Genomic DNA, 22,379 nt, shown 5'->3' on the forward strand with positions numbered 1-22,379 from the left:
AGAGGTAATGGATGCAGAGGGTCTTGAGGAAATAAGATAGAATGAGGGATTTTGTTCTCTAGGACGGAAGATGGCATGCGGTTGATAAGATAACATGCCGTGAGAACAGCATCACCCCAAAAACGTGAGGGTACTTGACCATGAATGAGAAGGGTACGAGTTGTTTCAATAAGGTGTCTATTCTTGCGCTCAGCCACCCCATTTTGTTGAGGGGTATAAGCACATGAGGTTTGGTGAAGAATGCCATGAGAAGCCATAAAATGTTTAAACTGTCGAGAAAGGTATTCACGGCCATTATCACTACGTAAAGTGCGAATAGAAACCCCAAACTGAGTTTTTATTTCATTGAAAAAGGTTTGAAAAATAGAAAACAACTCAGAACGATTCTTCATGAGAAACAACCAAGTACATCTGGAATAGTCATCAATAAAGGTAACAAAATACTGAAATCCTAAAGTTGACTTAACACGACTAGGTCCCCAAATATCAGAATGAACCAATGAAAAGGGAGATGACGCTCGTTGTGAAACACTACGAGGAAAGGAACTACGAGTATGTTTACCTAACTGACAAGACTCACACGACAAACTTGATAATTTGGACAGACTCGGAACAAGTTGCTGCAGTTTGGCAAGACTGGGATGACCTAACTGAGCATGAAGAAGGGATGGTGACTCCATGATTACGCCAGCATGTGGAGAAGGGCTGAGATGATATAGGCCATGAGACTCACATCCTGTGCCAATCATGTGTTTCGAACTCCGGTCCTGCAACCAAACAGAATCTTTGGTAAAAGAAATAACACAATTAAGGGAACGAGTTAGACGACTTACGGACAATAAGTTAAACGGAGACCCAGGGACATAAAGTACATTATCAATGGATATGGAGGGAAAAATATGAACAGTACCAATACCACGAGATGAGACTCTAGACCCATCAGCCATCGTTACCGAGGGTAAATTAACCGGACATGACAAGGAAGAAAACAAGGACTTGTTACCAGTGATATGATCGGTGGCGCCTGAGTCAAGGACCCAAGATCCGAGAGAGTGAGTCAAACCAACAAAAGGAGTACCTGTGCGTGTAATAGAAGCAGATGTAGTGGAACTAGAGTGCTGACGGTCCTCATACCATCTGAGAAATTCCTGAAAGAGTAAAGGGTTATTTATGGGATTTGATGTAGGATGGTCTGCAGACGGTGATGGGAGAGGTGGATCAGAATTAGCCATTGCTATAGGTCGAGGAGGATGTCCATGAAGCGCATAACATCTATCAATTGTGTGGCCTAGCTTGCCACAGTGGTCACATTTTGGACGTCCTTTACCTGATTGGCGAGACTGACTCCGATCATCAAGTTGGGCAGCCATGGAGAGGGAGAAACCCTAAAAATTCAAAGTGCTCTGATTGACGCAACGACCACAGATCCAGAAAGAGGGCGAGGAGGCGATCACGGCGGTGCTGATCGGCGGTGGAAAGCTCCGGCGACGCGCCGGCACGCGCGGCGGCAGCGGCGACTCTTGCGGCGGCGCGTGGAGGCGCGTGAGAGGTCCGATCGCCGCGATCTTCGTACGACGGTGGTCGCCCGGCCGAGACGCTTCCGATGGTGTGGTCGCCGGTCGATTCTGGAACTCCGGCGACGGCGGCGGCGGTCCGACGACGGCAGCGGCGGCGGTGGCGACGGCAGCGGCGGCGACTGCGACAACAGCAGCAGTGATGGATGCCGGAGACCGTGGAGTTGACTGGAACTATTCCTGTGCTCTAGATACCATGTGAGAAATAAAGAAGATTGGGAGAAAATATCCCTTGTGTATTTAGACTACACATAGGGTAGTTTATTTATATTGTAAGATATGGGCCAATGCCCTTAATACAGAATAGACTAAGCCCAAATAACAAAGACACACATCTTAACATCTAACATATTTGATAAACTTAAATATTCAATTTTCTAGTTCATTAATGTTCAATACCTCTCCTTAACTGATATAAGGATCGACCAAGAAATTTTGCAAAAGATAGATACTGTTCACCTCCTTTCAATCAAATTGAAGTTTCTTTTCTTTTATGTAGAAACCTATGCCTTAAAGAATCAATAATGAATTAATGTATTTCATATGGTTTCTGTGCATGATATTCTATCCTATGGACCTCATCGTTAATCAACATGAACATTAAATTCATTATTTAAGAACCAATTCTTTCCTCAACTTGAACTAACACGCTTCCTCAGTCTAGCGGCAGTGGGAGTGAAAGTGCGACCAACTTCAGAAAATCTACGAAGTCAAGAAGTAATGATGCTTCTGAAAACAATAGTGACAGCAATGAGGAGAATGACTATGGAAGCAAAGGCTTGAGCATTCGAGATGGAAGTGACAATGGAAGTGGCACTCAGGTATTACACATATCTTATAGTATAGATTAGATTCTCTTTACTGGATAACCCTTATGTAATATTTTCCTGTACGGGGGCAAGATTACCATAATTTTCTGTGTTGATATCATTTTCTGCTCATGAAAATTAGTTTCTAAATTCTTGTGTTACTTTTTTCTGTTTATTTTGAAGCACAACAGATGCGGTTCTGCTTTTAAGAACACATTCATCATTTTTTATGGATAGATCAATGATTTTCTAATGTCTCAGTAATAGTGTGTAGTGTTTCATACTGACTTGCTTCACATGTGCAATTTGATATGGTAATTCTAAGCAGCCAGAAAATAAGGGTTTAGAAATTCTGTAGAAGCCATGTGGGTCTACAAAGCACGGCTAGTACTGCAATAGATAAATAAACAACATAAGAACTGTTGAGTCTGAATTGTCTTTTATGCCTTGTTTGGTTGGAAGGCGAAAGATGGAACATGATGTAGATAATGTAATGTGTTTGGTGGGACAGAAAAAGAGGAGAAATAATTTTTAAAAATGTTGGGACCCATTGGGTTCCCACTATTTCTACTCATCCATATCCTCATCTGTTCTCTATTTCTCTTAAACCAAACATCTTTAATTTCTATTTCATTTCCCATTTATTTTCACTCTACCAACTTATTTCTATCTAACCTATTTTTCTCCTTTTAAACAGAGCATTAGGGTAATTATTAGTTAACTTGAGTGATCAATGAAGATGAGAAGGTAATGGATGTCTTTAGTTGTTCAATTTAACCTACATAGGGTTCACTTAGCATGTGGCAGTTACTTCTCATAACAACTACCTAGTGCAATAAGTCAATAGGTGTCATCCATAGTTCTTTTGTCATTCCATTGTCCCATATGCAACCATTGATGTTCTTGTTGTTGTTCGTGGAGTTGACAACAGTATGAAGCATGCTATTTTTTTTTAATTATTATTGCACCCAATTTTGAATCACATTATAGAAATTAGCTATTAATTTAGGGAGAATCACAATTTTGGAATTTTAGCAGTTATTTTCTGTTCAGGAACAATTTAGTGTAGAATTGTTAAAGTTGTTAGGTGGGTGGTTAATGTATCAATTACCTCCATTAAAAAATATATTTATAAGGTTATCACTTAAATTCGGAGTTTCACTTGAAAAAACTTGAGCATTAAAGAATCTAGGGAATTATAAAACTTGAGCATTAAAGAATCTAGTGAATTATGCAAGAGGTTATTTGTTCTCTCTAGATGTGTTTTCTAGGAATTATAAACCAGAGTTTCTAAGTCACCTTGTGAAAACAAGTACAATACAAGGGAATGGTTAATATTGAAAACTTTTGAACATTTTCATGATGTTAGCATCTGATTGTTTAAAAGGAACTCTCCTTTGGTTAGTTTTTGTTTAACAAAATGTAATATAAGGAGATTGGAATGGAGAAAATATTTAAGCTTGGTGTTTTTATATTGGTTCATGTATAAAACCAAACTATGTCCTAATCTAGATTAAGTTCCACTAGATAGACTATCGTTGCAAAATAAGAAGGTGAATATTCTTTGGGACCTAACCACTCTTGTCTAACATTAAGTGTTATTTAGACAGTAGTCACGCTTGGCTAAGATGGGGTATTGTTTGAAACACTTGAGATTAGAATAGAGAAATACATTTCTAGAGGGCTTAAAGAACCCTTCTAATACATCTGCATTTATATATATGAAGGCTAAAAGGCAAAAAGCGTTGTCCTAGGCTACTTGGACTAAGAACTAGGGGTGAAGGTTATCTAATGCTCAACCTCTTGTCTTAGACACAGTGATTACTTGAATTTTCAAGCTATTTCAACACTCCCCTGAAGCTGGAGCATACAGATTGTATGTACAAAGCTTTGAACAAATAAACTCAATATGAGGTCGCCTTAAGGACTTGGTGAACACATCTGCGAGTTGGTCGTTTGATCCAACAAACTCAATACATATTTCATTTGTCAAAAACTTCTCACATGACAATCAATTTCTATATGTTTAGTTCTCTCATGAAATACTGGATTTGATGCAATGTGGAGAGCAACTAGATTATCGCAATACATCTTCATAGTCTGGATGTCGCAAAAGTTAAGCTCTTGAAGGAACTGCTTCACCCATGTAATTTCACATGTTAGTGACGCTATTGCCCTATATTCAGCTTCAGTTGTTGATCGGGCCACTACATTTTGTTTCTTACTGTTGGAAGTCTCACATCAACTAGAGATAAGGTCAATTTATAATATATAAGTAGGTGTTAACCTCACCTTACAAGCCGGTTTTGTGGAGTTGAGTTAGGCTTAAAGTCCACTTCTTAACATGGTATCAGAGCTATGGTTAGAACCTATCATAGTGATATTTGTTGTTTGTTGGAGATTTGTTCCACCCGCTATCAGGCTGTTATCGCACCATTCATTAATGTTTAGTCTCACGCTCGAGATGTATAGACCTCAGCGTGAGGGGGTGTGTTGGAAGTCCCATATCGACTAGAGATAAGGCCAATTTATAATATATAAGTGGGTGTAAACTTCACCTTACAAGCAGTTTTATGGGGTTGAGTTAGGCTTAAAGTCCACTTCTTAACACTTACTTTTCCTTGAAATAATGTTTTCTCCAAAGAAAACACAATATCCAATAGTAGACCGTTTGTCAATAGGCGAATCTGCCCAATCTGCATCACAATACCCAAAGACCTGAATGCTCCCTTTATCTTCATATAACAACCCTTGCCCGAAGCCTTTTTGACATACCTTATGCGAATGATATCTTTCCAATGCCCAACACATGGAGCCTGCATGAACAGACTAACCACTCTAACTGCAAAAGATGAATCCAACCTTATAATAGTGAGATAAATTAATTTTCCTACCAGCCTCCGATATCTCTTTTGTCGTTAATTTTTGATTTGGGTTTATAGGACCGTCTATCGGTCTACAATCAGTCATACCTGTTTCTTGTAATATGTCAAGAGCATACTTCTTTTGTAAGATTACAACTCCATCTTTTGACTGAGCTACTTCAATGCCCAAGTTGAGACTTCTAAGATCCTTGGATTGAAACTGTCTACACAAGCACTCCTTCAGTTGACATATTCCAGTAGTATCATTTCCTGTAATGACTATATCATCAACATATACTATTAAGTAAACATATTTCCCACAAGATGTATGACAGTAAAAGGCCGAATGATCTGCTTCACTGTGTTTTAACCTAAATTTTTGAACAATGGAGCTGAATTTTTCAAACCAAGCATGTGGTAATTGCTTGAGGCCATATAGAGAGCGATGCAATTTGCATACCTTACCAGACTCCCCTTGAGCAACAAACCCAAGAGGTTGCTCCATATAAATTTCTTCCTCAAAATCACCATGGCGGAAGACATTTTTTATATCCAATTGATGAAGTGGCCAGTGACGAATTGCTGCCATTGCAAAGAAGAGACGAATAGTAGTTATCTTGGCCATGGGAGGGAGTGTCACAATAATCAAGACTATAAACCCGAGTGTACCCTTTTTGCAACTAATCGAGCTTTGAGCTAATCAACTTCACCATTAGTGCTGACTTTAATTGCATACACCCATCAACAACCAACTTCCTTTTTGCCTGGTGGAAGGGGCACGAGCTCCCAAGTATTAATGTGGTCAAGAGCATGCATTTCTGCAATCATGACTTGTCACTATCCAGGATGATCAAGTGTTTAATTCACATTTTTTGGTATAATCACATAGGACACTGGGGATAAAAGAGAATAATAGGCAGACAACAATTTGTGATAGCTATGAAAATTATAAATGGGATGTGGGTTTCGAGTGGAATGATTACTTTTTGTAAGAGCAATGGGCTAGCTTGAATCATCTTCACAGGAGTCGTGGTATGAAGTGACGAGGGAGAAGAATCTGAAGTAGGAGATTTACCATTTTCTTAGAGAAGTGGACTCTCCATTGGGGTCCTGTGTCGAAAGATATCTATGTGGAGATGAGGGTTCAGGAGGACTTTGATCAACACTTGGATGGACATAGACGTTGGAAATATGAGACGCCACTATGGGAATAGGAAGAATCTGTTGTATGATATGAACATCTTGAACAGATGGAGAGAAGTAGGGAGTCTGTTTAAAGAATGTAACATTTGTAGACATGTAGTACTTGATTTCAGGAGAATAACGCCCGTACCCTTTTTGAAGCTATGAATAGCCCAAGAAGACACTTGATTGCACGAGCAAAAAGCTTCTCTAGCCCTGAAGACATGTCATGAACAAAACAGACACAACCAATAACCCGAGGAGAGGTGTGAAAGAGAGGATAATTTGGAAAGAGAATGAAGAAAGAGACTTTATGATTAAGAGAGGAGGATGACATCCTATGAATAAGATAACATGCAGTTAAGATGCCATCCTCCAGTGATGGACAACAATATGGGAACCATGCAAAAGAGTACAGGCAATTTCAACCAAGTGTTTATTTTTCCTTTCGGCTATACCATTTTGCTGTGGTGTATGAGGACAAATGGATTCATGTAGTGCATAATGTGAACTCAAGACTACAAAAAATGTGGATGAGAAGTACTCTTTGGCATTGTCACTTAAGATTTTGATTACTTGACCAAATTGATTATTGATTTCATTCAAAAAGGATGTAAAAATGGGTAACAATTCAGAACGATCTTCCATAAGATAAACCCAAGTACATCTTGAATACTCATCAATGAATGTAACAAAATACCTAAAACCAAAATATGAGACACGACTAGGTTCCTAGATATTAAATGGATAATAGAGAAACTAGAATTACATTTTGATTGAGACCTTTAAGGAAAGGTAGGTCTAACATGTTTTCCTAGTTAACTTGATTCACATTCTAAGGCCTGGAAACCACTAAGTTCAGGATACATTTTTCTTAATTTTGACAAATGAGGATGGATACGCTGATCATGTAACATTTTAGGACTAGGAGCTACAACACATGACACTCTGGACTCATTATTATTTGGAACGCAAGCACTCCTGGCTAAGATTAAGTATTCTTTGAAATGCAATCACTACTAGCTAAAACTATGTACTATTTGTGTTAGATGTAATGGACTTGGCCCATCTCTTTATATTTTTGTATTTATAAATGCATAACCCTATAAAACAAAACCCTAGGAAAACTCAAATATTTTCTTGATATAGAGGTCGCTTACTCCAAGAATAGAATTTTCATCTCCCAAAGAAAATATGTACTTGATCTTCTCAAAGAAACAAGAAAGTTGGGATGTAGAACCTCAACAGTTCCTATAAAACAAAATCACATAATTGGAAGTGAAGAAAGTGCTCCTATAGAAAAGGCCCATTATCATATTTGTAGGAAAATTGATTTATCTATCACAATATCCTTCTCCTATTTACACTACTTTGAGTTATCATAGATTATGTTCATCTTTTCATACTTGTCTTTCGTTTATCTTTACTCTTGTCAATTTCAAAATTTGTTGGGGATGCCTTAGCCCATCCTAGTTGGTGTTAGAACATGCTTAATGAAATTCTTTCTCTTCAGAATGGTACAACTTGGGAGCTCATCCCATTACTATTCGGAAAATCCATTGTTAGTTGTAGGTTGGTCTTTGCTATCAAAGTTGGTCTTAATGGAACTATTGGTCGTCTTAAAGCTCGTTTTGTGGCCAATGGTTACACACAAATTTTTGGTTTGGATTATGGTGATACTTTTTCACTAATGACAAAGATGACTTATGTTTACTTATTTATAGCCATGATTGCTCTTCACCAATAGGATGTCAAAATACTTTCTTAGAGATTTGTAGGAAGAAATTTATATGGAACAACCTCCAGGTTTTGTTGCTTAGGGGAGTCTTTTAGATTGGTATGTCTTCTCCTAGGGCTTGCTTTGGAAAATTTAGTAGTGTTGTTCAACAGTTTTGTATGACTCGCAGTGAGGTAGATCATTTAATCTTTTAGCGTTCAAGTGTTGGGTGTATCTATTTAATAGTATATATTGATAATATTGTTCTTATAGGCACTGATCATGATGACATATCCAAGATGAAACAACACATTTCTCACCACTTTCAGAACAAAGATCTTGGAAACTTAGATATTTCTTGGGGATTGAGATAGTACACAATGGCATTGTTATGTCTCAAAAGAAGTATGTACTGGATATTTGGGAGGAAATTAGGTTGATGAATTCAAAATCTGTTGACACACCCTTGGATCTTAATACCAAACTCCTACCTAATCATGGAGAGCCTTTCTCAAATCTAGAGAACTACAGAAAATTAGTTGGAAAATTGAACTATCTTAGTGATACTCCTCCTGATATTTCCTTTGCAGTCACTGTGGTGAGTCAATTTCTCAATTCTCCATATGTAGATCAATAGAATGCAATCATTCGTATATTATAAGAACATTAAAGGATCTCTGGGAAATTGTTTGCTATTTGGTCACTGTAATAATACTAAAGTTTCTTATATTCAAATGTTGATTGGGTAGAATTTCCTTCTGATAGAAGATCTACTTTCAAATACTGTGTTTCCATTGGAGGTAACTTGATTTCTTGAAAGAGTGAGAAACAAAGTGTTGCAGCAAGATCTAGTGCAGAAGCAAAATATAGAGTTATGACCTCAACCACTTGTGAACTTGTTTGACTTAAATAATTACTTGAAGAATAGCATTTTGGAGATGTCACTCAAAATATTTGTTTTAATGATAAGTGAATAGTACACTTGAGTACAATTAATAATTAAGCATCAATTTTTAACCAACTAGAAAGCTCATTTTCAGCAATAGTGGCCACATTTTTATTCATATGATCAACATAACCTGAACTCTTAAGCCAAAGTATGATGTTTGATGCCCAAGTATCATAATTAGTTCCATCTAATTTCTCAATGGATGGATGCACATTAATATCCCACATCAACTCCATATAAGACTAATTTACATCATATAAGTGGGTGCAAATATTACTTTAAAAAGCCTATTTTGTGAGGTTGAGTTAAGCTTAAAGTTTACCTTTTAACAAATATAATTGGTATAGATGGCCGGATCAAACATAAGAGTGGCAAGGAGGCCAAATATTTGTAGAGAGAGAAAATGATTGCCAGGAGACGGAAACAGTCCTAAAAAAGGGGGAAAAATTCAACGAACTTTCATAACGATGAAAGTTATAGATCTGGAAAGAGGTTGGATACATTGCCATGTGTTAGATGTTAAGATGTGTGTTTCTCTTAATTGGGCTCAGCCCATTCTGTATTAAGGGCATTGGCCCATATCTTACATTATGAATAAACTACCCTATGTGTATGCAAAAGACACAAGGGATATTTTCTCCCAATCTTCTCTATTTCTCACATGGTATATCTCACATGGTATATCTCACATGGTATCTAGAGCATAGGATTAGTTCCAGCCAACTCCACGGTCTCCGGCACAACTCATCGCCGCTGTCGCCGTCGTCGCTATTGCCGCTTCCGTCGTCACTGCCGCAACCGCCGCCGCCACCGTCGTCGGAGTTCCAGAATCGACCGACAACCACACCATTGGAATCGTCTCGGCCGGGCGACCACCGTGGTACAAAGATCGCGGCGAATGGACAACCCACGCGCCGCCGCAACAGTCGCCGGCGCCGCCGCTTCCCGCCGCGCGTGCCGGTGAGGGCTACAGTGCTAGTGAGGGCTGGGGTAGGGCATTGGAACCGTGATTGCCATTATTTTTGTGGCGTCATGGTTGCCTAGTTAAGGCGAGCAAAATCGTTGTCACCTGTCAAAATTGTGGCAGCGATGACCATGGCAATGTAAGCAACGTAGATGGTGATGAGGAGAGCATGGCTTGGAGACTAGACTGGGTGGTGGTAGCACCGGGATGGCGAAGAAACAAAGACCAAAAAAAAATTCCAAAAGCAATTTAGCATCGATTCACCATGGAGGCAAGGACTAAACCTAGTTCTAGATACCATGTGGAAATAAAAGAGAAAGAGACATGGTCTGAATCCGTAATTTGTGTAGAGCGCATAGGGTTATGCATTAATAAATATGAAAATACAAAAAGATGGGCCTAAGTATGTTACATCTAACGTAAGGGAACTCCTATCTTTCTATAGACACAACCTATCCCTATAATTATCCAACAAAATAAAATATAAAATATAAAGGGAGCCTATGCTCCTAATCTTGAAATGTAATTAAATCACTTAATTTGTGGAATGTAAATAAATTTGTACAAGGAAATATCTCCAGTATATTTCAAGGGATTCTGACAATAGACAGGAATTATTGCAGAACTCTAGGCCCCACCCCACTCTTCCCAGTTTTCTATATTAGGTCAGATTAAAAAAACTATCTAATTATCTAATTTCGTAATAGACAGGAATTATTGCATTGTAACATTAGAAACTATCTAATTATCTAATTTCCTACAAAACAACCATTTTGACTCTTGTGGCCATTTGATGTGTGCTACTTTGAACCAATTTTTGATCCGTTTGTAATAAAGGTGTTGGTTAAAACAAGGAGGCCCAAATTTTATGGCAGGTGCAGTTTTTGAAAAATCTTTGCTGCTCTTGGTTGGACTGGAACACATGCCTCACTTTTGTTTATGTTACATTTTATGTATAATACGATAATGTGCATTGCTTCCTTTTGTTGTTAGGCCTAACTAGGGCTTGGGACAAAGAAGGGTCGCTTTGCTGTATTAGTTTTTTTTTTTTTGTGATATTTTCAGTGCTGTTTTCTGTTCTGGTTGTCTTGTCACTTCATTTCTATGCTTTTTCTCCATTCTCATTGATTCTTTTTGTTAAAAGATTGTTAACCACTTGTTCACTTAATTGTGCACTTCTCTGCCCGATTGCCCCTTACATAAAGCTCCCGTTTTTTGTAGAGTTCGTGGACTAAATGTCTGGCTCAAGTTGGCAGTCCTCATCCACTTTCACCACATAAACAATTGGTTGATCCCCCTGATAGCACTTGTGCCCAAGTGATGCAAACGAAGACTGAAAAAGCTAGTTGTAGATGGGTGCATGCAACAGAAAAGGAGTGCCTTGAACTTATTGATCATCTTGGTATGGCTAGATAGTATCTATATTGTTTAGACTTGACTATATGGATTTGGATATATCCCCGAATAAACCACTTATTTTCTTTCCAGATGATGTTGCAATGGGCAAGGACTTGGCTGTTGGAATATCTTTGAGTATGCAACTAGAGCATCGACTTGAGGGACTGTCTAGCAATCCAATGGGTAAAGGGGCAAATAAAATGTCTGATGATGATGATATGCAGATAGTTAAAGGACAGAGTAATGCCTGTGAAAAAGGAGAAATGGAATGCAATGGTGGTAAAACCAGGACACAGGAAAACCAGACTATGAATGTTATTGATGTTACTGATAGCAACAGTCCACAGGCTGAAAGCAGAGACTTGAACACTCCAAATGGGTTCTCTGGTTTCTCACTAACGAAAGAAAACTCTTGCCCCAAAGAGCATCCATCCCTGGAACTAACTTTGAAAAGGCTGGGAGAAGTAAGAGATCCTAAAAATGTCACGGGTGAAGAATGCAATGTTTTGAGACATTCAGACCAATCAGCATTCTCAAAGTAAGAGAAAATTTTCCAGCATAATTGAGTTCTAGTGGAAACAAATATTATTTGCATTACATACATAACATTTATTTTCCTTGTGCAGATATAATACTGCTTCTTCTGCTAACCAGGTGATTTCCTTTGATAACTTCATGTATTGTGTTGAAATTAAGATTTTTGAGTTGCATGATTTGATTTCCATCCGAAATCCTACTCACCTCATCAACCTGTCTGACTGGCTACACCTCACTATGAATCATCTCTGAATGAATATTCGATTTCCTCTCAACCAACAAATGGGGGTAAAGGGATGGAGTGAATCATCACAAAAGTTATAATAAACAATAAGAAATGTTAGATATATTGCGTTTTATGTTAATTAGGAAAAATTAGACTTTTGATATTGTTTGATATTGGTAGATATTGTTGATATTGTTTTTCTAACAATATCTTCTATTTACCATGTTTATGTTTGTTGCCAATATATACTTGTATCATTCTTCATTATAAATATATTACCCTATGCCTAGTTTAGACACATGGGAGATTAATCTCATACCTAGTTTTACTATATTCAATATGGTATCAGAGTCATAGGTTTGAGCTTATTCTCGCAATATTTGTATTTTGGTGGGTCTATTGTTACCCCATTTTTGAGCCGCTACCGGAACATCTATTAAATTTGTATAGACATCTCAAACGAGGGACTAAATATTAATGGATGGTTCGATAGTAGACAAAATAATATGCCCAATAAACAACAAATTTCACTAGAATAGGTTTTGATACCATGTTAAGAAGTGAATTTTAAGTCTAACTCAACCCCCCACAAAACTGGCTTATAAGGTGAGCTTTGCATCCACTTATATACTTTCACAATTTAAGATAGAATTATTGATATATTAAATTATGCTGGGAATACAATTCATATATACAAGGCTAGAAAGCTATTGTAGGAAGTATACTAATAGGTTTGAGTGAATTCCTTAGCTACTAACCTTGCTTTGTATCTCTCAATGGATCCATCAACCTTGTATTTTATAGTATATACCCACTTGCACCCTGCTGGTTTTTTTCCATTTGGGAGAGTAACCAAATCCCTGGCACTATTCTTTTGTAATACTTCCAAATCCACTCTCACTTCCCTCCAAATCCACTCAAATAAACAACAAAAAATTTACCTTCAAATCCATTCAATCAGTCTTCCTCAAATCCATTCAAGTGAACAACGGCTAAAAGAAGAATGTCCAAGGCAACAGTGATGTAGGAAGACCTTCTCCTTGTTGGTCTTTATTGAATCAGAGAAAAAAGAGTTGTTATTTTCCAGGTCTGGTGGTAGATTCAGATTGTCCAAGTAATAGAAGTCATTCAATTCTTTAGCATGTCCAATCGTCCTCCCTGAGCTAAGCCTCTACCATTGTTTTTGTTTTTAAAATGTAAATGTTTTTGAACCATAAAGCCTAAGCCCTTTGCCATTATTTTTTTTTATGTTTTGTAGTGAAAAAACTTAAAGCATTATGTCTGAAAATGCATCAAATTCAATGAATACTAATCCAAGTGCATTTTCATCCATTAAAAGTAGAAGCAAAAATGCCCCGGAAAATCGGTCTGATGTTGGATGGAAACATGGGTTTGATATTTGTGGTAATGGAAGAAAAGGTTAAATGTAACTATTGCTCAAAGATTGTGAGTTGAGGCATTTTTAGATTTAAACATCATTTTATTGGAACAAGGGAGGACTATGAACCTTGTGCTTATTATTTCAGAAGAAATTATGATAAAAATAGTTTTAGAAGCTAAGGATGCTTCATTGAAGAGAAAAAAGTTAAATGTCGTTGATGACGACCTTAAAGAAAGTCACAATGTTGAAGGAGGACATAGGGTGTTCAATTTTAATAAATAAAAAGTTGCTACTACTAGCTAGGGGGCAGTCCAAGCAATTATAAATCAAATGATGAAAAAAGGATACAAAGAAGAAGTTGATGCTCAACTGGCTGAACTCTTTTACACTCTTCCATTCCTTTCAATGTAATTAGAAATCCAGCATTTGCAAAGATATGTGAAATAATTGGTAAGTATGGAGTTGGCTACAAAGCACCATCTTATCATGGTATTAGAGAGAAGCTCTTGAAATAAACTGTGAACAAAGCAAATACAATCCTTGAGGAATATAAGGAGTGGAAGAGAACTTGTTGTACCATTATGTTTGATGGTTGGACGAATAAAAAAAGATGTTTTATTTGCATTTTCTTGGTGAATAGTCCTAAAGGGATGGTTTTTCTTTATTCACTTGACACCTCAAACATTTCAAAATTAGTTGATAAAGCAATCAAAATGTTAGATGACGTTGTTGAGTTTGTTAGAGAAGAAAATGTTGTTCAAGTTGTCACTAATAATGCTGCAAATTTCAAGGCAGGTGGAGAGTTATTGATGCAAAAAAGGAAAAAAATTGTATTGAACTCCATGTGCAGCACATTGAATTGATTTGATCTTTGAAGATTTTGAAAAGAATTTGATGGTCCATGAATTGACAATTAAAAAGGGAAGAAGGATTACCACTTACATTTATGGAAGATCAATGTTGATTTCATTGTTGAAAAAGTTCACTAAAGGTAGAGACTTTATAAGACCGAGTGTGACTAGATTTGCCACGGCTTATTTAACTCTTGTTTGTCTTCATGAATTGAAGACATCATTGTTGACCATGTTTAGCTTAGAGGAGTGGGAGACAAGCAAGTTTGAAACTTCACAAGAGGGGAAAAGAATACAACATGTGGTATTAGACAGTCGGTTTTGGAAGAATGTCTCCACATGCCTGAAAGTTGTTACCCCTTGTATGGTGGTCTTGATATCGGTGGACTCAGATGTAAAATTCGCAATGAGTTTCATTTGTGAAGAGCCGGATTGTGCAAAAGAGAAGATTAGGTCCAACTTAAACAATATTAAGAAGAGGTAAAATGTCAAACTTATAGTCATTCAAAGTTTAATTATTTGTGTGAAATTATTTCTAATATAGCATAATTGGTTTGGTAATTGTATGTAGTTATGAAAAGGTTTGGAAAATAATTGATGCTTAATGGGATAATCAACTTCATAGGCCTTTGCATGCAGTTGCCTATTTTCTGAACCCCTATTTCTACTATGAACCTAACTTTAGATGTGATGATGGTGGAGAGGTGAAAGAATGATTGTATATGTGCATGAGAAGATTGGTACCAAATATGGTAGAAAGAAGAAAAATTAATTTGAAGATTGTTGAATTTCATTTTGCTAGAGGACTTTTTGGAATGGAAGATACAAAGGAATGTAGGAAAGAATTAAATCCTGGGGAATGGTGGGCAATGTTTGGGGATGGAACTCCGGAGTTGAAGAGATTTGTTATTCAAATTCTAAGCTTAATTTGTAGTTCTTTGGGATGTAAGCGTAATTCGAGATCATTTAAAATGGTAATATAAATTATTTTTAATTTATAATTTTCTTTATTAGGTTTATATCTTTACTAAAAATTTGATATTTCATTTTAGATCCATGCAAAGAGAAGAAATCATATGCATCAGAAAAAGATGAATGATTTAATTTATGTGATGTATAACTTGAAGTTGAAAAGTAGAGAAATTCGAAAAATTGTTGCTCTTCCATTTGATGATATTGAATCATCTTATAAATGGATAACTGAAGAGGTAGATAATGTTGTTGAGATTGAGCAAGCTTGAAGGTGAAAATGTTCACTTAGATGGAGGAACAATGTATTAAACTCTAGATGTTTTTGATCTTGATAACATAACTTTTAAGGATAATGAGGATACACAACATTCATCAGGTGAAGAGTTGAATGAAGATGATGACGAAGATGATGATGCCATTATTAGAGGATTAGACATAGAGACTTTGACATTTCAATTTATGTTTTATAATATTATTTGTGAACTTATTTATTTTGAAGTTATATAATTTTAAGAACTTATTTGAATTAAGATGTTATTCATATAAAAAGAATTCATGTAAAGTAAACTCTTACGAATTTACTAAACTCTTACAAATTTACTAAACTCTCACGAGTTCATATAAACTCTCACGACGAGTTCGTATAAACTCTCACAACGAGCTCATATAAACTCTCGAGTTTGACAATCTTGCTTACTGTAGTCATCATAGAGGCATCAGCTGGGAATATCTTTTTGTTGCTAGGGCAAGGGTGTAAGAGAAATGTTGAGGCAAGGGTGTCATGTGGTCGGTAGCCCCACAATCCAGTATCCAATATGGTTTATAGTTTTTATCCAAGGCATTAAGTTCAAAAGAAAAAAGAAACTCACTGAAGGTACCTGAATATGCTAGAGAATATGGATTATAGTTTTTATCTAAGGCATTAAATCTAAGACAGTCTCTTGACCTTCCATCTCTCTACTGTATCCACTTTTTATCAATATAAATAGTAGAACATGAGAAGGGTTCATGTAGCCCTCAAATTATATTTTTCTGTTTTTAATCTCGAGTCCTTCTTTCCACCGGTGACTTTTTTCAGGAGCAACTGCCTATTTTTTTTCTAAGAGCTGCTTCAGCTTGCACCCACCCCAAGCAGTTCAGCTGGAGCTTGTTATATTATAAACAATAATGGATTGAATAAATTGAAGTGGAAAATAAAATAGATTAAAAAATCATTTGAAATGGAAAAGATATAAACAAAAAATATCTGAGGTAAACGGGTTGATTGTAAAAAAATATCTTTCCTTTTCTGCATTTTTCAAATCAAACGTGTTTATAAGTAAAATTTCTATTTGTCCATTCTTTCCATTTTTTTTCTTTTCCATGAATTTCTCTCCACACATTTCTCTTCCCTCAACTAAGCAAAGGCTTAACCTTTGGGCAAGCCTTATGTTTTTCTTTACCTCTTGTCAGGCTCGAACAGGAAATGTAGGAAGCTGTTCTCCACTGGCCAATGGCTCAGCTGCACCTAATGCAGAGGTAATAAACAACTTTCCATCTCACTCAAATGTCACTCCTCCAAACCAGCAATCTAATGGGAGCAACAACATCAATGACATGGCCTCCATTAATACATATCTTGGCACCAAACCTTGTACTTTTGACAAGATGCCAGAGTCTGTAAGAGGTTTGGGCTCATTTAATTCCTCTGAACTCCGAACAATACGGAACAATAGTATCTCTTCGTCTCAGAAGAAAACCTATGCCCGGGAAGAATATATGGAAATTGTTAGAGGACAAGTGGGAAGCTCTGAACATGAATTCAAAGCCGAGCACACTCATTATGAGCTTCACCATTATAATCACATTTCCCGTAAAGCGGCTGTAGATCTCCAATCAGATCATGATCTCTTACTCAAAAGATCAACCAACACTGCTCAGCAATGTGTATCATCAAATGCGTTTGGAGGGCCAGCAGAAAGTAATGCTGCAAACTACACAATAGATGGAAATGCTGGGGAGAGTGATCACGGGAGCAATGGACATGGGAGCAATGGACAGGACGGAACCATGACAATGAGGACAGTAAATGTGGAAAATGGCAATGTGGCTGTTGGGAGCATTGGAGTTGGTGGCATTGATAGGAAAACCATTGGGAATGGGGCAGATGAAGGACGACTTTCATTGAGAGAGGCTGCTTTGACCAAGTTTCGTCAAAAGAGAAAAGAAAGATGCTTTGAGAAAAGGGTAATTCTATTTTAAATTATGTGCTTATAATATGTTCGCTGAAGATATTTATCGAATGTGGATTTTGTCAATTTGAGAATTGCGATGTGGTTATGCCCTTGTTATCGTATTCGTATAATCTCTACAAATGAATGGTCTGGAGATCTTCTCTGGATTCTGTGTATTTTATATATCTGCAGTTTTATCAAATTATTTTCCCTTCATTTATAAATTAAGATATTTACTGCCGAGTTACCCTAGCCCAGTAGTATTATGTGATTTATGTAGTCAACCTACTTGTAGGATAAGGCTTTATTGTACTTTGTACTTGCCTCGTATGACTTGTATGTCCATGTTTTCGTCAATGAGTTGATCCTAATCTTAATAACCACGAGATGTTATATATTGTCGTCATGAATTTGACTTGTTTGAATATTCTGAAATTTCCATTCCTTTTCCAGGTTCGATATCATAGCAGGAAAAAACTAGCAGAACAGCGGCCTCGTATTAGGGGACAATTTGTTAGACGAATAGTGTAAGTTGCTGCATACTTGGATTCACTTTATATATCTCTGTTGCACTATATAAGCACTGGATTAACTTGTGTCCAAATTTTTCTCAGGTCTGAAGCCAAAGAAGAAAAAGATCACCAAAGTGACAACCTGGTACCTGGGGATAATACCGACATTCCTCAATAACACCAGCCAAATGCTGGCCATTATTTGACTGATTCTGTTCCAGTAGCGACCTCCAGCTTCTTGCTTGTCAGACTAGTCCTTCGCACAATCACCTAGGAAGGAGCTCGGAAGTTTGTGTAGTGGGAACCTGTGATTAGGTAGTTTACCTTTACCTCTGTTGTTTTGAAGAACAGATATTTAATTTGAACCTTCAGGACAACTTTCTATAATCTGATCTTGGTTGTGTGAACTTGAAAACTCCAAATGGACCCATGGAAGTGGTTACCTTTGGATAGGTTAACCTCTGATGAAATAAAATTTATCATGTTAGCTTTTACTTCGTTTTCCTGAATTCATTGTCGTGGCTGAAAAGGAAGAGAGAATAGAGTTTCTCTGCTTCTTATCTTCATGTCACTGTTCTATACGCTAGGATTTTCACATCCAATTTTTTTTCATTTAACATTATCTTTTCATTATTTTTTATTTTTATTTTTTCTTTATAAATACAAAATTTTACTTTTTTTATAACTATTTTATCTTTATATGAATTGTTGTCAAATAATCTCATTATTTTCTCAACAATTCTTCTCTCCCTCACTAGGACTTCTTCAACTGGAACAGCCACCTTTCCTTAACTTGTGCTGTTACGTCAATCATAAATCAATTATTGTGATCAGAGTTCTGTTCTTAGCAATAATTGTTTCAGCTGTCTGCTTCACATTCCCAACAACTGCCTTCAAAATGCCTGATAAAGATATATAAAATACACAGTACTCGATTAAAAATATTTTTTGAGCTTTTAATAATTAAAATATTATGGTTTCAATAAAAATATCTTTTTACATATTCTAATATATTAAAATCATGTTCAATTTTTTTTCTTAATAAGTGCCTAGAAGATTAAATAGTTAAACTTGTGTCTGTCTGTACACCTAAACTGTGAGTAGTTGAAGTTTGTTGGTACGGAGGCAAACATCTAGGGTTCTCACTCGAGTAAAAATTAAAGTTGTCGCCATTGTTTCCTTGAACCATCTATGACCCACTTGGAACAACTTTTTCATCTTCTTGTACCTTCCGGAATAACATAAATATCTTTTTTAATTCTTTACATTTTTTTTTTTTTCAGAAAAAGCATTTTATATCTCTAGTAATAACACAAATCTTACTCAGCGTAATTGAAACTCTTTTAATCATGTGAACTTAGATTTTGGTAGAAATTATATATATATATATATATAATATAAACGAAATATGAGAAATATAGTTTCACAGCTTCTTATTACCTTACTGTGAAGTAAATATGTTCTCTCGTCCAAACAACCCATTACTTAAAACACCGTGTTAATGATTTACGTGAATTCTAATTTGAAAGAATTGCTGGTCAAGAAATAAATTTTATTTAAGGAAAAAGGTATACTGTTTCATCTAAATGATAGACTTTAACTTTTGAAACGTAATTAATTAAAATTAAATGAAAAATATCTTTAAGTTCCTCGATTCAAACAATTCTTCTTCTTTTTTCAAAAATACGAAAAAATATATTTTCAGCAATAAAAATGTGTTATTACACAAGAACGGGTACTAAAAAGTTACTTCTTGACATTAGGGATAAAAATTGGTTTATAATATATAAAAAATATGATATTGTAAAATAGCACTAGAATTTTTGGTCAAAAGAAAAATACGAAAGTGTGATAAATGTTTTAACAATCTTATTTAAAATGAAAAAAAAATTATGAAATTTAGTAGCGAATTATAAAGAGAAATTCTTATGATGATGTAATGGCACTAAAATATTTTCATCTATAATTAAAGTTTGAGTTTAAAAGATATATTTACCGTTGGTTTGAAAAAACGTAGGTCAGAACAATTAATAATTACAGTCAAGTATGTTCTATGTAAGAATAATCATTCTTAGTATAAATTTCTTTTCTCAATTTTAAGGTAATAAAATTAGTAAAAAGGTCAACGTTTTGAGTTGCGCAATTAATTTATCATATCAGATTTCTATAAACTTGACTAATAAAATACAAGTTATTTTTTATTATCTATACCTATGTTAAAAAGGATTTCTATTTTGGATGTTTACGTTTGCTTTTCAAAATTTACTCTTTAAGTTACATTATTTTAGAATTAAAATAATTATATTATCAATTTTACTATTTCTTTAAACATTTTTATAAAATTATCAATGAGTAAAAATTATTTACAATAAAATTATAAAAGTTATTTATATTTAATTTCATAACTATAATAATAGTAATAATAGTTTTATTACTATAAAAAATGACAGTTTTTATTATTATAATATAAATTAGCTTATTTCTAATCAAAAGGTAGCCAATAAAGATTTTAAATCAATCTAAAGATTATAATACTCAAACAATTCCTTGTAATTGATACCAGAATCACCCTTCAAAAGTGCAATTTGACATTGATCTTCGAAAATGATTCTCAGATCTCACTGTTTAAGAAAAATATTATTTAATTGATACTTGTCAAAATCTCATCAAATATAATTATATATTAACATTCTTGGCCTTAATTTATAAAGGCATTGTTACAAACAACCAAATAATACAATTATTTTCTACGGAAAGTATAGCTGTCAAAATAGGTAATCCGGTTCGACCCAACCCGATTCATCATGGGTTGGCCACTTAGTGAGCCAATCCAACCCGGCTCATTTATTAGCAAGTCGAAAAAATTTGAATCCGACCCGACCCATCATGGGTTGGTGGATTAAATAGGTTGGCTCATTGGCTCACTTAACTTTTTTTTTTTTCATCCTCTTCTGATATTCTTATAACATGTTACTTTGATCGATCAAATTGAAATAGTAATAATTGGACCAATTGATATAAAAGAAAATAAAATAAAGAATTCTATTGTTATATATTATAAGCTATCAACCATAAAATTTTGCCAATTTAATTTAATGAGACATATACAGCCGTTTGATCAAGAAACTACATATAACTGTTAACAAAAATATATAACAGCGGAAACTTTGGATAGACAACAACACAACGCAGCACGAAAAACTCTATTGGGAAGTAAAGGTTGTGTGTTTTGAATAATTAATTTAATTTTAATAAAAAAATAGGATTTGAATAATTAATTTGATTTCAATAAAAAAAATAGGTGGGTTGGTGGACACTAACCGAAACATACCACGTCACTCATATTGTCGGTTCATAAAATCCTTTGTAAAATACGTTTCAAATTTTTAAATTCAAGTTTTAGTTGCCTATAAAAAAAAATAAAGATTCCGTTTATTGATACACTATTTAACTAATAATATGTTATTAAGATGGGATCATAGAAATTTCTTGCAAAATATTTATAGAAAAGAAAAATATAAAAAAATAAATATTGTCAACTAAAACTAAGTTATTTATAAGTTAAGTTGTAATAGCTTTTCATATTAACTTTCTTTCGATGCTTCTCATATTAGTTTTCTTTTCTTAATATATGTATAAGTTAATTTAAACTTATAAAAAAAGCTCTTTTCCTTAAAAATTTAAAAGAAAATTTACCATGCACTCTGTAACTTTATTTCGACGATGGAAATAATGTCCTTTAATATTGAACCTGTATAATTAAAGTTTTTTTTATATAAATATCAGAATGTCATCACATGTACAAACCCAACATGAATAAAAAATTATTATCAAGAATGGAGATTAAATATTAAGATTATTAAATAGAAGTTATTGAAAATTTATAATTACCCAAAATTGATGTCGTAATAAGGGTGATAAAGGTTGAAAGTTTTAAACAATCATACAAATCTTGAATTATAAAACCTTCACCAATGAATGGCTATTACAATATTATTAATCTTTACATTCCAGTAATTTATATTCTTATACTTTATTATTTTATCTACCTTTCTACAATTTATTTACTTGAATCTACTTCCCTGTATAATCCAATTTACACATTTTATATATTTCTTTTTACTATTTGCTTATCTATCTCGAATAATTTTCGTTTCAAGTAATATATTTATTTGTAAAGATGTTATTAAATATTTTGTATTTAATTTATAAAATTTAACACAAATTCAT

General features: G+C 35.0%; 1 protein-coding gene across 4 annotated transcripts in view; it reads left to right on the plus strand.

Annotated features, from left to right (window-relative positions):
- The window catches only part of LOC108340276 (two-component response regulator-like APRR3), a 32,376-nt gene extending 13,733 nt beyond the window's left edge, over positions 1-18,643 (plus strand). For all 4 annotated transcript variants that reach the window (XM_052878553.1, XM_052878554.1, XM_052878556.1 and 1 more), the window contains 7 exons: positions 2,234-2,395; positions 11,281-11,461; positions 11,548-11,995; positions 12,084-12,111; positions 16,877-17,650; positions 18,091-18,164; positions 18,252-18,643. In XM_052878553.1, coding sequence (XP_052734513.1) covers positions 2,234-2,395; positions 11,281-11,461; positions 11,548-11,995; positions 12,084-12,111; positions 16,877-17,650; positions 18,091-18,164; positions 18,252-18,327 — 1,743 coding nt within the window. In that variant the 3' untranslated portion in view covers positions 18,328-18,643. The remainder of the gene's footprint in view (positions 1-2,233; positions 2,396-11,280; positions 11,462-11,547; positions 11,996-12,083; positions 12,112-16,876; positions 17,651-18,090; positions 18,165-18,251) is intronic.
- Positions 18,644-22,379: the final 3,736 nt, after the last annotated feature.

Source organism: Vigna angularis, chromosome 5 (genome assembly GCF_016808095.1).
Source record: "Vigna angularis cultivar LongXiaoDou No.4 chromosome 5, ASM1680809v1, whole genome shotgun sequence".
Lineage (NCBI taxonomy): Eukaryota > Viridiplantae > Streptophyta > Magnoliopsida > Fabales > Fabaceae > Vigna > Vigna angularis.